This window comes from Moschus berezovskii, chromosome 17 (genome assembly GCF_049115385.1).
Source record: "Moschus berezovskii isolate FMDL1 chromosome 17, NW_MosBer_1.0, whole genome shotgun sequence".
Taxonomy (NCBI): Eukaryota; Metazoa; Chordata; class Mammalia; order Artiodactyla; family Moschidae; genus Moschus; species Moschus berezovskii.
In genome coordinates, this window is record NC_142476.1 from 12,623,095 (window position 1) to 12,640,817 (window position 17,723).

General features: G+C 56.0%; 2 protein-coding genes across 3 annotated transcripts in view; both read right to left on the reverse strand.

Annotated features, from left to right (window-relative positions):
• Nucleotides 1-6,356: 6,356 nt before the first annotated feature.
• GPR25 (G protein-coupled receptor 25) lies at nt 6,357-7,733 on the reverse strand. The gene has a single exon (XM_055418780.2). It carries the CDS (start codon nt 7,623-7,625, stop codon nt 6,501-6,503), a length of 1,125 nt encoding a protein of 374 aa, XP_055274755.2. The 5' UTR covers nt 7,626-7,733; the 3' UTR covers nt 6,357-6,500.
• A 6,612-nt stretch (nt 7,734-14,345) lies between these two features.
• The window catches only part of CAMSAP2 (calmodulin regulated spectrin associated protein family member 2), a 94,755-nt gene continuing 91,377 nt past the window's right edge, over nt 14,346-17,723 (reverse strand). For both annotated transcript variants that reach the window (XM_055418947.2, XM_055418948.2), the window contains one exon: nt 14,346-17,520. In XM_055418947.2, coding sequence (XP_055274922.2) covers nt 17,215-17,520 — 306 coding nt within the window. In that variant the 3' untranslated portion in view covers nt 14,346-17,214. The remainder of the gene's footprint in view (nt 17,521-17,723) is intronic.

Genomic DNA, 17,723 nt, shown 5'->3' on the forward strand with positions numbered 1-17,723 from the left:
AAGCACTTTGTTGTTGAAACTGCTGCTGCCGGAGGAGGTGGGGGGGTTTCCCATTAGAAGGAGCAGGAGGGTGAGATGGGTCACCTGCGGCCCAAGGGCAGGAAGCCCCGAGGAGGGCCGGCTGGGGTGGCCTCGGGACCCCCGCCCAAACCATCCCTGAAGTGGGAGGAGAGGACGCCTGCGGGCGGCACACACCAACCAGAGTGGGCGCGGCCCTGCAACCATCTGACTGCGGAGCCCCGCTCATTACACAGGGCAGCCTGGTCCAAACAGCCGCAGGGATGCCCACGTGGAAGCTAAGAACATGGCTCATGACACCTCCTGGAGAAGGGAGGGCAGAGCCCCTCGCGAGAGCAGCAGCATGACCCGGGACCATAAGGGAGGAGGGCCAGGGGGCAGTGAGACCGCGAACGCAGCGCAGTCAGGCTGCAGGGACCTGGGCCGGCTTTCACCCTGCATGGGCCCTGGTGTCTCTTGAGGGGGATCACAGGCCTGGGAAGGTCTGAGGCAACAGCTCCTGTAAAAACCAGAACTTTGAAAAGATGAATGAATTGAGCCTGCCCTCGAGTCTGCGACCCTCCTGGCCCTGTCACCTTGTGGGCACAGGACGGGGCATGGGGACGGCCTGGGTGCAAGCAACTTGCTTTAGGGTGTCTGGGCGCCGGGAGATCAGCGGGGAAACAGCAGTGTGTACACCCAAAGACAGTCATTCTCAGAGCAGGGTGCCTAGATTAATCACCCCCCCACCCCCCCAACCCCCACCGTCTGGCACCTCTTCCTGGGGCAAACCACAGCCTCGCAGACTTGCAGCTGCTTTGCAGGCAAAGCTGAGCACCTTCCCCCCCACCCCAACCCCCAGCGGGAGAGACCTGGACAGCCAGGGGCGGGGTGGTGGGCTGGGGGGTGGGCTTTAGCACCTGCCTCTCCCAGGCCTGACCCTGCCCTCAGCACACCCGGGAGGAGGCCTACTCCTCCTCTTAGTCGGCTGCCCAAACAGTATCTCCTGGCGGGGGGTGGGGAGCTGGTTGTATTGGTTTGCGTTGCTCAGAGAAACAGGATATACACATAAGACACTTATTATAAGAAACTGCCCACGCGGTCATGGAGGCTGGGAGGCCCCTGGGGCCTGCACGTGGCGGGCTGGAGGCCCCAGAGGTCCCTTCCCCGTCCGGCTGGAAGCAGGAGAGGCCTGATGTCCCAGCTCCACCACCGGTCGGGAGACCGCCTGGTGGAGGGCCGTCCTTGCTCCTCGGTCTTCGATTCAACTGTCACCCAAAACACCCGAACAGCCTGTGACCAGGCGCCTGGTGGCCCAGTCAAGCTGACAGGGGAAGTTAACCGTCCACCTGACCTTCTGAGCACAGCAGCAGGTCCAGCGGGGTGGCCTTCCCCCCGGGGCACCCTCTGCTTCAGCGCTGACGGGTGAGAAGCAGGGAGGCCAAGCTAGCAGGTCAGAGGAGGTGGCCTCTGTGGCCTCAGTGGTGGGCTGTGGCCCAGGGTGTGGGGCTTTGAAGTCCTACCCTGTGCGTCGTTTGGTGAGTCAGCAAACCTTGGCCTCTGAGTTCCCGTCTACAAAATGGGGGTAATGATACAAGTCCGAAAGGCAAGTTCCCCAAGTTTTCCAAGCCTCGGTTTCTTCCTCTGGTGAACAGGGAGAACGCTGCCATACCTGCCCTAAAGTTGCTGGGAGGCCGATTAGCAGGAGATGGAAAGCCCTCAGCACCTCTCCTGGGGTGAGTTCTCAGAGAACATTAGCCTTCATTTTAACACCTACTTCAGAGCAATAGTGTAACGAGACATTGTATAACAAAGGTCTTTGAAACAATATAATAAGATGGTCATATTGTATTTTTTTTTTAAACTTGGGAAGACACCAAATTGGCAAATACTTTTTTTATGATAATAATGCCTGTTGTTTAAGGGTGTGCTGAGCAAGCACCTACAAGCCTCAAGAGAGAATGTAATTTTTTTCACAATTTGGCTCAATGCACCGAAGTCTCATATTGTTCATAACATCTGATGAATAGTTTCACTTCTAGGAGTTTGTCCTGAAGAAAGAATCAGAAATGAAGAAATTTTTGTACAAGAATGTTCATCGCAGAATTACTTAAAAGAGTGAAAAATTGAAAAAAACACTTTAAGGGCTTGTTAAATAAAGGTGGTTACATGTCATACAATGATGTAATGTAATGTTAAACAAGGTGTTTAGAATAATATTCAATGACCTGATAAAATATGGCACGTTGCCAAGTGCAGGTCACAGAATAATGTATATACAACACATATTCAACAGGACTTCCCTGGGGGCCTAGACCCAGCGCTCCCAGTGCAGGAGGTCCAGGTCAGGGAACTAAATCCCACATGCAACAACTAAGGCCATATAAAGAAATAAAAATACATATTTAGAAAAGATGTATCCAACAAGCCATTGCTGAATGCCGGTTTTGTGCCAGGCACTCTTGGGCACACAGTACACCCAGTGTTGGGTCCCACATAGATTGATCACGATTTAGCTTGGAAAGAACTGACATGTGTTTTATTATAATGTCATGTAAGGTGCTCAGTCATCTGCCTCTGTGGCCCAGTGGGCTGTAGCCTGCCAGGCTCCTTTGTCTGTGTGTGTTATTAAAATACATAGAAAAAGAAGGTACGTTTTCACGGTAGAATAATGAGTGTTTTCCATATTTTTCCTTCATATTTTCTTATGATTCCTTTTTTCAACAAACAAAGAACCTGCATTACTTAAAAAATGAGGAGGAAGCTTACCATTTTTAAGGGAAAGGCCAGGCCTAGGTGACCAGCGGTGTGAGCTGGGTGTCGCATGGGAGGGGTGGCAGGGCCAGGGAAGCTGGAAGGAGAGACAGACAGCACAGAGGCATGAGCTGCCCTGTGCTTTTCTGTGACACTGACCGAGCTGCTTCCAAGCCGGGTCCCAATGAGGAAAAAATGAACTGATCACTCCTGCCTGCCCCCGGGTCAAGAGGACCAAGGAAGCCCCCTCTGTGCGCCTTTGACAAACATCTGCTGTGCTGCACAATGCAGGGTCACCTTCCCGGGCCTGGCTCTCCCCATTCCTCTCTTGGAAGGAGCAAGACGGGCCTCCTGCCCTACTGGCCCGTGATGGATGCATGCAGGGGTCTCACGCAGCGCCCACTCTCCCGAGAAGCGAGGGCGCCTTCAGTGAGCCCTCCGATGACAACAGGAGGAAGAGCGGTTTCACCTCTTCACCTCCTCCTCCCACCAATCCAGCGTCTTTGCTTTCGGCTCCCGGGGGTCTTTCCATCCTTCGCCCCATTGGACGGAGGTGGGGGTCTTGGTGGGAGCGGCAAGTGGTCAGTAACTTCCTGCAGGTACCCCAGCCGAGGCAGGGCAGGATCTAGACCCGGCGGCTCTGACAAGCGGGATGTCCCTACAAGGTCCAGAGTGGTGCGAGGCTGAGTCATATCACCGAGCAGAGCTTTGCCTGCCCTGCCATTCCCGTGAACTCCCCAGATCACTCACCCCGGGGCCCGGCAACCACACGGTGCCCTGAGAAAGGGCCCAAGAAAGCCCAGAATTAGTCACCAGCTCAAATCAGAATCACACAGGCCAACGTGCCCGGCCTTTGCCCAGAGGTTGACCTTAAAAAAACCCAGATATGCTCCACCCCATCTTCTCTGCTGCAGGCCACAGCCGGTGGGCAAAGGGCGGGGCAGCGGGCCTGGACCGGCTTACCCCAAGGGCAGGGCTCCTGTGGTCTAAACACCACAGCTCACAAAGCACATTCGAGGCCGAGACTTCGCTTGACCCGTGAGGAGCCCGAGCAGAGCGGACAGAACCGTCGTCCTCCACGTGAAGAAAGGGATGCTGGTGGAGTCTGGCCAGGGTGCCCCAGGAAGGCCCCACTGTGATCAAGCCAGCTCAGGCCTGGGTCTGCCTTTAGCCTCAGCCTTGGGGCACCGTGACTGCTCTTTGTTCACTACCCTTTAAAAAAGGCTCCAAGAGGGGCTTCCCCGGCGGTCCAGTGACTGAGAGTCTGCCTGCCGGTGCAGGGGACGTGGGTTTGATCCCTGGTCCAGAAGACCCCACGTGCCTCAGGGCAGCAGGGCCCGTGTGTCTTGACGACAGCCGGAGGGACTGAGCTCCGCCACAGGAGAAGCCTGCGCCGCAACTGCAGAACGGCCCCTGCCCTCTGCAACCAGAGACAGCCCGCACACAGCAACAAAGACCCAGCTCAGCCAGGAAATAACCAATACAACTGATTAAGAAGCTCATAGAAAATTTCCAGACAGAGAAGTGGAGGGACCTGCCTTTGCTGTTGCCCTTTTATAGATCATACAGACAGCGCAACACCACCCCGCCCTTACCCTTCCCACTGTTTCTTACGATTTCATATTACGATGGGACCACGACGGTCACTCCCCCCCAGGTGCTTCATGCATGTCCCCTTCCCCACCAGGAGCAGGGGACCAGACACCCTCCCTTGACTTATGGAGCTCACGTTCTGATGGGAGAGACAAACAACAAACAGAAAACAGACAGCTTCCCGCTAGTTGAGAAGAGAGACACCCATGGCGCTTAACTTGTGCCAGAGAAAGAAAAGAACAAAAGGTGGTTTTCACCCAAAGGACTCTGCGGTTCCTAATGTTTTGCACCAACACCACCAATGCTAACAATGATTTTATACCCTCCAGGCTTGAAGTGTGTGGGTGTGTATTTAACACGAGCAGTTCTGTTACCTCCTTTTTTGTTTCGCTTACCAGCATTTTCCAGTCTCCCAGCAGTGGGAGGGAAATGCTGTTTTGATAACTTCTGGCGGGGTGGGGTCTTGGAGTTGGAGAAGCTTCCTTTCCGCCTGTCTTTGGGGAGCTTGGTGTACCAGCAAATCGGGAGAAGCAAGGTGGCAGGCCTTAAGACGGGGGCTTCGTTGGAACAGCCCAGGAGAGCACCTCTGCTGTGAGCGGGGGCCTCGGCATGTGACTCGGCATTTCTTGGCTCAGAGAGCGATGGGGAGGGTCCGAAGGGCCATGGTGCACTGACCTCGCCAAGACTGAGGTGTCTGAAATCAGTCCTACCAGCCCGGTGACCCCACGGGCTGCAGGGCCCGCCTCCCTCAGGGTGTGGGGGACAGGCCTGGGTGTGTTTCTTCCCATTGTGACCTCCTAGGGCAGCTGATGGGTGCTGTGAGTCTGCTCCAACCCAACAGCCCCAAAGGCTGCACTTCATGCCTGGAGTGGGCCTGGTGAGACCGGCTCTCCAGGAGAATTTCTGAGTTCTTTTCTGCACTGACTGACGTTTCTTTAGGCCAAATCTGTTTAAAAGTATAAAGACTGAATTCCCAACCCCTCCAGAAACCTCCAAGGATGTCACAGACTCAGAACACAGATGCCCTTCAGCATTTGTCCTGGAAGGACCCAAAGGGAGTGAGGAAAAAGTTCCGCCAGGATTTGACAGCCACAATGCCACACTTTCGCTTTGAAGTGACACCTGGCTGGCAGCTGCACTTAAATCATTTTCCCCTCCCTCTCTCTGAAACCTCCAAAATGGGAAACGTCCTTTAGAACAGGAAAAAGAGAAGACAGGCTGCCCTCCCAGGGGTCCCACAGCATGGCTGCTGCTCTTGCTCCGACTTCACACCAAATCCCGAGCACTCTGAGGTCAACCTCAACTCCTGGGTTGAGTTTTGTCTGACCCAGTGATCGAGTCACCCCCTCAGACTCATTTCAGTCCCTTTCACTCAAGTAAAGGCAGACACAGCTGTCGGGTGAGGGCAGCAGGAGTGTTTATTGAGAAAGGGGAACTCACACTGCGCGGTCCGGTGTCCCGGCCAGTCAGAGCATCCGAGTGCCTGGGGACAGATGCTGGAACGCTCTGTCCGCAGGGAGGCGCCCACCTAAGTCCAGGGTGAGTCCTGTGGCTTCTTGGGAGTTGGGGGAGATAAAGGACGGGCCTCCTGGGGACGCTGGCAGGAGGAAGGGGTGAGCCGGGGACAGCACACTTCCCACGCTTTGGTGAGCGTTGAAAAGGAAAATGCTGATGCGTGATTCAGCACAGCCACCAAGGCGACAGAGCGTAAAGGTCCAGGGTTCTTTGGAGAGGGGCCCAGAGAGTTCGGCTTGGAGGTCTTTCTCAGCAGGCAATGGCGATTGTAGGGACCAAAGGTAACAGAGTCGCCCGAGACAAGAGTGGCCTCTGGGGGTCTCTCCCGGGGACAGAGCAGGGAGGCCACTTCCCTTTCCGAGCCTGGGTCGGCGTCGCCTCCATCTCGCAGGACGTTTACTGCGCTGGAGACAAAGCGCCCAGGTGTGCGCTGGGCGGAGCGGGAGCAGAGCGGGTCTCAGGGGCCTGGCCGGCGGTGGGGCCCACGCTGGAAAAGCTGAGATTCTGGGAAAGCTCGTGAGGGAGGCCCCGCGGACCCGGCGGAGCCGCCCGCTGAGCTCCGGCAAGTCGGGGAGGCAGGTGGCGGTGGGGGGCGGCCGGCTTCGCTTCCCTGCGCCGCCCACCGCCCGCGGGCCGAGCAGCTACGGGCCGACAGCCGAGGAGGCGCTCGCCGTCTGGGCTCGGCCGCCCGCGCGGGCCGGGCTCCGGAACGGGGAGCCGTCGTCGCCGGAGAGCGATGACGCCGAGCTGCTCCCGCGCACCGGGCGGTCGGCGCGCCCGCAGGCCCCGCGCTGCCGCAGCTGCGCTCGGAACGAGCGGTCGAGCAGCAGGTAGATGAGCGGGTTGGCGCAGCTGTTGACGAAGGCCAGGCAGGTGGCGACGGTGAGGCCCCAGCGCAGCGCCAGCAGCAGGCGGCAGGGCAGCGGCAGCGCGCCCAGGCTCGCCAGGTGGAAGACGGCGCGCAGGGCGCAGAAGGGCAGCCAGGAGCCCACGAAGGCGCCCTCGACGGCCAAGATGATGCGCAGCGAGCGGCTCCGGGCGCGGCCCAGGTGCGGCGGCCCGCGCAGGCGGCGCGACACGCGGCAGTAGCAGACGACGGTGACGGCCAGGGGCAGCACCAGGGTCAGCAGCAGCAGCAGCAGGCTCAGGCCCTGGAAGGCGTCCGACGGCTCCTCCCCGCACTGGCTGCCGCGGCCCTCGCCGGGCAGCGGCCTCAGGCGGCGGAAGGCCAGCGCCGGCAGGCCGGCGGCCAGCGCCGCGGCCCACACGCCCGCGCAGGCGGCCAGCGCGCAGCGCCGGGAGCGCGGGGAGCGCGCGGCCAGCGGGCGGCCCACGGCCAGGTAGCGGTCCACGCTGAGGCCGGCCAGCAGCAGGGCGCCCGCGCAGCGCGTGCCGGCCAGCGCGAAGCTGCTGAGCTTGCACAGGCCCTCGCCGAAGGGCCAGCGGCCGCCCCGCGCCGCCGCCGCGGCCCACAGCGGCAGCGTGAGCACGAAGCCCAGGTCGGCGGCCGCCAGGTGCTGCACGAAGGTGTCCACGAGCCGCCGCGGGCCGCGCGCCCCGGACAGCAGCCACAGCACGAAGGCGTTGCCAGGCAGGCCCACGGCGAAGGCCGCCAGGTAGAGCGCGGGGATGTAGGCGTGGCTGTAGGGCAGGTCCCGCGCCGCGCACAGCTCCTCCGGCTCCAGCTCGCCCGCCGCGCCCGACCCCGAGTAGTAGTCCCAGGGCTCCGTGCCCGCGCTGGGGCTCCAGGGCTCCGTGGGGCGCATGGCCGGAGACGCCCGGTGGCGGACGCGGGGCCAAGAGGGAGGGTGGCTCTTCACGGCCCGTGCCCAGCCCAGCACCTCCCTTCCTGCCGCCCCGGGGCCGAGGCGACTGGGTGGGCAGGAAGGGGTGGGGGCGGGGGGAGGGGCAGGCGCCCGGCAGAGAAGGGGGCGAGACTCGGGGTGGGGCGGAGGGCGGGGGACCTGGCTTCCCAGCTGGGTCTTGGGAAGAAGAGTCCCCGGGCTGGATCTCCGCCCTGCCTCCGGTGGGAGCCTGACCTGTCCCTCATCAGTCACTGGTTTTATTGAACTAAGAGCGTCAACGGTCTCAGGGGCCAGAGGGCCGGTAGAACAGACGCTCAGAGCCTCAGTCCCTCTCACCCCTTCTTGGCTCCGGGCTACTGTCTGTCTCTTAGGATTTTCCCCAGGTAGGTGCCAGCTGCCAAGATTCCCCTGGCCTCTTTGCTGAGCCGGCGGGTGGAGGGAGCCTACCCTTGGGGGCCTCCCTACAATCAGGGACTGAACACCAGACCCTCAGATGGTGTTAGCTCCCTGAGCTGCTGGGTCCGGTGTCTTAGCCCAGGGTGGCGTTTCTGACCAGCTCAGGTTCTCAGGGAGCCACGGGGAGGGTTTGAACCTGGAGAGGGAGGGTCAGCCTGTCCAGATGAGGCAGCAGAGCCCGGAATCCAGATCCCAGCCCTTCCCCACCTTCCTTCCTGGGCAGAACCTACCTTTGGAGCCAAACACGGGTGTTAGGCTTGGAGTGCAAGATGGAGCGGGACTCAGCAGCAGAGGTGTCCTCAACCAGGAGTCGGGGGTTTCGGAGGAGGATGGGATCCCTTGTGGACTGAGAGGCAGGAAGGATTCAGAGAAGGGTGGGCATGTAGCTGGGCCTTGGAGGAGGTGGTGGGCCAGGGAGAGGACGAGGGCGGGGTTCCCGAGGATGCTGGGCATCCAGTCAGCCCCAGCTCTTCTGAGCACGTCCTCCCGTGAGCTGCTGCGGGAGAACTGCTGTGACAGTGCGTCCTCCACAGAGCCGCACCTCGTCCCCAGGAGTGGATGAGCGGTTGGGTCATCTGGCGTTAAAAATTGGAGGGGGGTTATTCTTCCATTTTATTCCATTCAGCCCTGTTACAGAAAGTGCCTCCGTGTGGCAGGCCCCGTTTTGGGTGTCACAGGAGATGCCGGTTTTGACCTTGGAGGGTCACTAATCAGGCCCCAGAGACAGATCCATGTGTCCCATGTGCAGTGGCCGGCGTGCCAGAGGTCACACGTCCTGGTGTGAAAGTTAACGAAGTCCCCGTGGAGCTCAGAAGAGGGGGCAGCCCCTCTGATTGAGGAGTTAGTCCCGAGTCTTTCCCGGCACCTGAGGTGGGGACCGCGAGGCCCTGGACACACGGAGGAGGCAGAGCCCGCCTGCGCCCCCAGGGCAGGGCAGTGCTGAGCTGTGGGCTACAGGCAGAGGCAGCAGCGGAGCCCTGCGGTGGGCTGCTGTCGTGTGTGTGGGGGACAGGGAGTGTCAGACAGGGGACTGGCAGTGGGGACAGAGAGGAGAGGATCCGTCCAGGAAGCCCGTGGCTTTTGTAGCTGAGCAGGCGGGCGTGCCTGGGTGGCCGGCAGGAAACGACGCAGGTGCTGTCCGCCCGTCAGTCCACTGAGGCTGGGGCCGCAGAAAGGCGTGTGTGTGTTCTATTGTGTTGATTGGAGTGGGGTGATGAAATAATTCGCGATCCACACCAGGCCCTTCTGAGGGCGAAAGCAGCGTTATGACCGTTGACCTGGGCCGTCAGCCTGGCCTGTGCTGAGCCGACAGCTACGGCCCCTCTGTCTGCGGAGACACCTGGGGGAAGAAAAGGCCAAGGGGCAGGTGGGGTGTGTGCACACTGTCCCCAGCAGGGGTTACTGCACGACGGGAAAAGCAGGCAAGGGACGAGGCCAGGGGACGCGTGGCCTTTGGCCTGCCCTCCCCATCCCCGCCCCCAGGCCTGGGTCTCCCTTGAAGACCCCTGCCCACAGTGTGGAGACCCAGTGGGCTGCCTTCTCAGGTTTGGTCAGGCTGCTGGCGAAGGGCACTCTTGTCCAGGCTGCGCTGCCTCTTCTGAGCGGGAACACGCTGGGGCCGCCAGGGGCAGCTGGGGACAGGCCCCATGCCTCCTGGGCGCACATCAGCCCAGACCCGGGGCGTGTGCGGTTCTGAAAGCTTGAGATGAACACCCAGCTTTCGCAGGTGGACGAGAAAAGAGGGCAGGGCACCAAGAGGGCCGTGGAAGCAGGGCTGGAGGGGGGGGCAGACCTGGGTGTTTATTAGAAACATCGAGCCTTGCGCTTCCGGGGCCGTGGCCTTGTGGTCCTGAGTGCGTGGCGGATTCTCTCTGCTGGGGCCTGGGCGGCGGGCCTTTCCGCCTCTCTCTGGGCGGCAGGAAGTCACAGGGGCCTGGCTTGCCACGTGCCCAGCCTGGCTTCAGTGATCAAGGCCAAATCCATGATGCTGGCCTCTCCTCCCCCTCAGGGGACCCCCACAGGGCTGGAACCAGTCCCCTCGTGGCAACTCACCCTGGTGAACTGAGAGTCCAGGCCCCTGCAGACGGGCACGGAGCCCACAGGGAGGAGACGGCCTGCCTCTCTCCACTCGCATCCCAGGGCCCTCTCAGGCCCCCAGGGCTCCAGCCGTCCAGAGGGAAGAGTGGCCTGGTGAGCCAGGTCAGCCTTGCCCCGACCACAGGATCATCAGCTCTTGGGGTGAACAGGGCTCCCTGTCACTGTGCTTTGCACAGGCCTGCCTGAGATCAGAGGAGAGTATAAATACATAAATATCCAGGGCTTTGAACTGGATGGCTTCTAGGAGGAGGGTTTTTCTTTTTTTCCCCAGTCCCTTTATGGGCTGTATATTTAAGCTCTTACCACTTTCCCCCTCAATGTTAATTTTTCTGTCCGATCATCTTAACTCCTTGGGGATAATTTTGAAAGTTCTCTTGCCTTTTTCATCATGAAAGCCTTGGTCACGTCGCAGAATGTGGAATAAGAAAAGGCGTCCTGGCCCTCCGGCAGCATGACACGCCGGTAAACTTTCCAACTAGTGAAGGACATTTTCAAAAAGGAATTCATCTGTGATGCCGTTGCTCTTGGGTTTTCCGTTTTGTCAACACTGCATTTCAGACATTCTCCACGCACGTATTTCTCACACACGCTTCAGAGATGTGTTTGTAGCCAGAAGGTGCACACTTTCAGTCTGCTCTTCTCAAGGTCCACACTTTCCTATGTTGCTGAATCTTCCGACCCCTTTGCTTTGGTCGTTTAGGCTGTTTGTAGTATTTTTTTGCAGTATTTGTCTTTATACAAGTTTGTAATAAATAACTGCACTTACCACTTCTCTCTGCTTTCACACTGTTCTGAGTATAAATGCCTTTGTGAAGGACAAAGGCTATGAAATTTTCTGTGGCTTCATACAACTGCTTGCAATGATCACTAATTGGCATTGTAGGACAGCATAGCTTCAACCCAGTCTTTTAGAGATACTCATTGGTAAAGTATGTCTTTCCACTTTAACAGGTAATGAGGTGAAGTGGTAACTCACTTCCATTTACATTTCTTTGAAAACAGTAAGACTGAAGATGTTTCCAGCTGTAATTCCTCCCATGTGAACTAATTATGTCCTTCACACATTTATCTATTACAATCTTTTGTGCTTCTAATAATTTGTATCAACTATTTATTTAGAATAAATCATTATTCCGTTTGGTTCAAGTACCTTTCCAGGCTTTTTTGCTTAGCTATTTAAAATTTTTGTTTTACATTTTCATGGTCGAATTCGTCGCTCTAAGCAATTTCAGAGTTAGGAATGTTACTTTCTCTTTGATTATCTAAAAACATTCACTTTTATTTTTCAAATGTATTTATTTGGCTGCACTGGGTCTTAGACACGGCCCGTGGGATCTAGTTCCCTGACCAGGGGTGGAGCCTGAGCCCCCTGCATTGACAGTGCAGACTCAGCCACTGGACCACCAGGGAGTCCCCTTCACCTTTCTTGTTAAAATTTTGTATCAGCTTTTTAAATCCACATACATTTTTTTTTTCAGATTTCTAACTTTCCCAACAGCGTTACACTAACACTATTTGTGAGAATGCCACTGCGCTGCAATGCCAAGCTGCGTGCTTGCGTCTGTGTGTCCAGTGAACAAACGGTGGGCTTCTTGCTGGGAGAGGCTGGCGTCCACGTCCGCTTTATAACTGGACTGCCAGGTGCAGCTGGGCTCCAGTTCCTGCGTCTTAGAGCAGGCGGGAGAAGGCCTGATTGACGGGGGAGGATCCCGTGGATGGCCAGGGGGACACCCCCACAGCAGCTCTGCACCCCCGTCCAGCCCTGCCCCTCTGGGGAGCTGTGGGCTCGGGAGCCCTGCCCCCGCCCCCCGGGTGTCTGTGCACATGGCGGCTGGAGGGTCATGGTCTGAGATTGCCCTGGACGCCTCCTGGAGGTCGTCCCCATCTGGGGGCTTTCGGACTGAGCCAGCGCAGGTCCCTGGGACTGGGATCTCGGTGGTGAGTGCCACGGGTGAGAGGGCTTCTCCTGCAGAGCTGAGCAGGCCAAGGCTCTGACTGGTGGCGGCACGCTGGTCTGCAGCCCGTGGTGGGCAGGGCGGGTGTGTCCCCAGCCTCTGGACGACGAGCGTGCTAGAAACGGGAGCCCTGCTTTCGCTCACGGTCACTGACCGGCTGCGGGGTGCTTCCTCACACACCACGCTCCCAAGCCCTCCGTGTGCGTGTGGCTGTGTGTGCACGCACACGTGTACGTGGCTGTGTGCACACGTGCCTCTGCCGGCGTGTGGAGCGGGGAGGGGTGTTGGGAAGGCCAGCAGTGGTCCCCCCGCCACTGCAGGCTCCCCAGCCCAGGGCCGGCCCCACCCTGGGTGCCAGAGGTGGAGCAGGGTTCAGAAACTCTCAGGGACGAGACCCAGCGGCTGGGAAGGGCAGGAACGTCTCAGCGTCCCTGGGGGAAGCGCTTTGGTGACTCAGAATGAAAGTGTCTCAGGGCCGCAACCTCACTGCTGGCCTGGGGGCGGTGGGTCAGGGGTGAGAGGAAGAGGGCGGCTTTCAAGGAAAGCGAGATTCCATCTCCTGCTTCGGGGCTGCAGACCTAGGCGGCAGGAACCCGTGAGGAGAGCGGCAGGGAAGTCCCCTGGCAGGACCGGGCCCCGGGGCGTGTTTGGAGAGGAAGTCGCCGGTCTGGGTGGTGACTGCTCAGCCCACGAGGGTTGCTCGCCAGCACAGAGTTACTTCCCAGTGATCTCAGCCCATCTCGGCCACCGAAGCAGGACTGGCGGCTGGGAGGGGGCGCGGGGCGGGGGCCAGCCCTTTCGCCTGCCCTTCCCGCCTGGGCCCTGCCCAACCCTGCCCTTCCCACGCCATGCTGCCCGTCCTAAGAGGGCGGACGCCCCACCTGTCAGGCAACAGAAGACGAGAACACGATGGCGGGGCGCTCCCTCTCCCGGTGCCCCTGCGTCACTGGGGAGCAGGGAGTCTCAGCGCAGCATGGCTGGGGGGTGGGCAGGACTGGCACCCTATCTCCAGTGCGGCCAGGTCGGCCTTGAGGAGCGGGCTGTGTCCCGAGTCACCCTCCCGACCTGGCACAACAGCGAGGAGCCAAGAACGGTCGGATCTCTCTCGCGGCGACTTTGTGACTTTCTCGAAGCACCACACTTGCCTGAGTCTCAGTGTCTACTGGGGATTTCCCTGCCGGCTGCTGGGACTGGGCTGGGCTGGCCCGGGGGACTTCAGTGACAGCTGGGCTGAGCCAGGCTTGTGCAGGGATGCAGGGGCATCGGTACCCCGGTGCCCCCTGCAGGAGAGATGGCCTGGTGGCTCGGGCAGGGGGCTGGGTGGATGGAGGCTCGGGGGGCGCAACGCGTAGGGACTCTTGGCCCAGGCGCCTTCGTGCTGGACTGGAGAGGAGGGAGGAAGGCCCTTGAAGGCTTGGCCTCAATGGCCAGTGGCTGCTGGGGGCGCGGGCCTCCCTGGAAGGTCAAGGACTGGTTTCTGACCTGGCTGAGCTGCAGAACGCCGTGACCTTCTGGGCGACGGGTGAGACGCACAGTGGTGGCGGGGAGGCCAGGTTGTATGGAGGTGTCTGTGCCGGCCGAGGCTGCAGGCTTGCCAGAAAGCGCAGGGACGGGCAGGGCCTGGGGTGGAGCCCTGAGACGCCGCACGCAGGAGAACTGGGGCCAGACAGCAGGGAGCAGCCCACCCTTTGGTGACAGCAGTCTGCAATTTCAGGCTGCCCCTAGGCCCCAGGGAGCCATGTGCGTCAACCGGAGGGCGTCGGAGCAGAAAAGCCACCTCAGGGTTCTTATTTTGAGGGCAAAACTATCTTTAGTTGCAAAGTAGGGGTGGGCTTCCCTGGTGGCTCAGGTGGTAAAAAATCTGCCTGCAATGCAAGAGACGCGGGTTTTCAATCCATGGAAGACCCCTTGGAGAAGGGAATGGTTCCCCTCTCCAGCATCCTTGCCTGGAGAATCCCATGGACAGAGGAGCCTGGCGGGCTACAGTCCAGAGGTCACAGGGTTGGACACAACTGAGCGACTAACACTTCCCCTTCACACAGATTTTAGGTTTTTCTTTAACTGCCCTGGTCTGAATGAGGCAAAGTGAAGCTTATGGAATAACTGTCGAGACCTGGCTCCCACTGCTGCCAGAGCTGGGCGAGCTCAGCACACATTCACTTCCAGAGGTGCAGAGGGTTAATTTTGGCATTTAATTATCAATTCATCAAAAAAAAGGAAGAAATACAGGCAAAATTAATGCAAGATGAACACAAATGTTTCTGCACCACTGTGCAGACCGTCTGAGCCGAGCACAGACAGCAACAGACTTTCAACACTGCCTAAGTCAGGACTCAAACAACTTCTAGTATTAATCACCTCTCATGAACACCTAAACTGTTCAGTTTAAACAGAGGTTAAGAGAAGAAAACCATGTGATGTGTTTGCCCAGGTTCAAATACTAGCCCCAAGACCCCGTATTTTAATCGAGAAACAGGAAAGGACATTTGGTGCCATGCTTTTATTCAAATGAAAGGGGAAAAACTACACTGTACCAGGAAGTAGCAAATTTGACAGTATTTTACAGCACAGCATCGTAAAAAACCTGTAAGCAACGCTCCAGAGTGGACAGCCAGCACGCCAGACACTGTACAGCGCCCCAAGAGTCCACAGAACCACAATTAAAACGCTGGAGTGGGCTGTAAAAACAGCCAACTGAACTGTAACAGTCATAACACAACTGAGCAGCTGAGGGGAATGAAAAGCCTTCCAGTGCCTGTCGCATGGCAGAACCTGACAGGCCGCACTGGTGACAGTGACAAGGGTCTGGCAAACTCAACTGAGTAATTATCCAACAACGTGACCTCCGGTGATGAGAAGCACCAATGTGTTTCAATAAGTTGATGACTATCTCCAGACTTTACGAAATAGCATAATTCTCATTTGTATAATTTTAAAAACATAATTTAAAAAAATCCACAGACTTAAATATATCCATATTCTTTCTGCATGAATAAAGTAAACCATCAGACTGAGAGCACGGGACTCTGTGGCAGGACTCACACCCCACCTTCAGACCTGACAGACGTCACTGGGCGCACACAGGTTTGAGAGCAAAGTGTGGTCCTGTCCAGTCTCACACAGTTACTTCCCCCGTTGTTTTGCATCCAGTTTAAAGAAATTTAACGGCCGAGTAATATCGCCAAGAAGACTGCTTTGATAAGGGAAATTTCACTGATTAAAAAGAGCAAATACAGTCATGTTGAAGGCTTGTTAACTCTCCTTTTGACTATCACCACATTCTGATTAGGTTTATTTATTTTTTTAAACTAGTCAATCTATTTGACAGTCATTTCCTTCTAATTGTGACCGAAATGGTTGTCTGAAAGGTAAAATGTGCAATCCCTCAGTTTTAATCTTCATATATTATATACACAATATGTATACACTTAAAATATAAGAGTTACATATATCCTGGTCTTTTACATGCAAACAGCAGATCACAAATAGTTCTGAGCAACACATATATCTTGCACAGGTATTGGAAAAAAATCTGTGAAATTTTCTTTTTTACAGTTTAAACAAATATACATAAATATAAGAACATAAATTACAGTGAAATATTGACAGCGTTTGAGAAGATGCTGATAGCCCAGACGCACTGACGCCGAAGGCCTTATAATAAGAGACACGCACAGTCCAGGGACACCTCACTCCTACTCTCTTTAGAAAGTAAGTGAATACATCATCATATGAGATATTAGTTATTTCTCTGAACAACCCAATTAGAGAAATGTATATACTTTTGTCTCTACTTCCCATTAAAAAAAACAGACTACGCGTCTCATATACGCTACAATACTGTCTTCCCTCTAAGTTTACACGCCGCCACAACACTGAGACAGAACAGGGTCACAGAGCCACTCAAGCCTTTTCCTGAGAATGAAGATTTTCCCCAACTAACCCTCTGGTATGCACTGTTAAAGGAACAAAGATCACGTAGGGAAGAGTTCAAGTGTGTACTTAACCTAAGCTGTCCCACTTGAAAAGGATGAAAAAGAAGAAAAACTCAGAATCAGTGAGAATGTGAAGCTATTTTAAAATTAAAACATAGCCCTTTGTACATGTTTAAAAACTCTAAATATAACTTTTGTATCAGTTATAAATACAACGGAAAACCTCGTGAGAGCGTGTGGCAGGAAGTCTTCCATCTTCAGGTTCAGACTGCTCTCAAAGTGTTGTTCATTTCTGCCAGCTTATAAAGTGACATGCTTCAAAAGAGAAAGCCTTTTTGTTAGAAGAACAATCTAAATTATTCTGCGTTGGCCAGCAGTGGTGTGAACACAGCACTGATTTAATCAGCAGCTTCTGATGCATCTTCCTGGTTCAGCTCGTGTGGTTTTCAGTGAACTACAGCAGCTCTTTACAACAACTCCTCTTGTTTCATAGAAAAACGTTAATACTTGAGTGAATAATAAATACAGAACTGTAAATACTTCGTAGGGTAATTCAGCAAATGCTCTGACACCACTAAAGCATGAGGGTTACTGGAAAACTAGCACTAGTGTTTCTCTCCGCGGCCTAAGAACGGCGCAAGGTATCTCCGCAGGCCTATTTCCTACCCTTGTGATCTCCGCATGAAACCAAACACAAACGTTATCCTGGAACAAACTCCTAGGGGAGAAAACAGCAAAACAAACCATCTGAAGACACTCATATACATTAAACAGTTAAAACAAAAAGAAGCAACAAACAAAACACACAACTGGCCATCTCAAGCCACACGCCAACCAGTGTCCGCGGGACTCAGTGCTGCGCCGCATCGAGGACCCGCGGGCAGAGCTCCACCTGCGAGCCAGACGCCCGCTGTCACCTGGCCTGTCGCTTCGCTGCGTCTCCTGCACTCCAACACTGCGGTCTACATTCCAGTTGTCATGACAACAAGGCTCAATGTCCAGTTTCAATGAATAAAAGTCTGTTGGCAATTAGAAAGGATTTCTATAGGCAGGAGGGATGAAGTGCAAACTTACCATGAATGTTCAGAAGCAGGTATCTCCCAGTTCCTATGCTTTAGTGGGTAACAGTTTTTTGGGCGTCAATGGCCTCTTGGCCTGCCACAAATGGCTGTGAATGGTAATTGCATCAACACTGGCAGATAAAGTTTTAGCAGGTATGTGGCTGAACTGTTTCCTGTCAGAATTGTATTTGTAAAGGCCCTCGATCATCTTTTTAGTGATAGACTTAGGGCCTATCCCAGTCAGCTTATTGATCTCTTCAGTCTCTGGGCAGTAAGTGTACAGAGACCTGAACTGGCAGCCTGAATCCCGGAATAAGATCAGGAAGTTGTTGGCATCTGACTTCTCCATTTCCTTCAGGATTACAAACAAAAACAAAACAACAATAAAAGCCCTTAAACATTTTGCTGAACACAATTCATATAGCTGTGTTACATTTCTTGACACATAATTTAAAACAGCTGAAACGAGGTGCGTGTAATGCAAGCTCAGCATGCCAGGACTGAGATGTGTGCAGCCCCTCATGGCCAAGGACCTGCTGGCTGTGCTGGGATTCA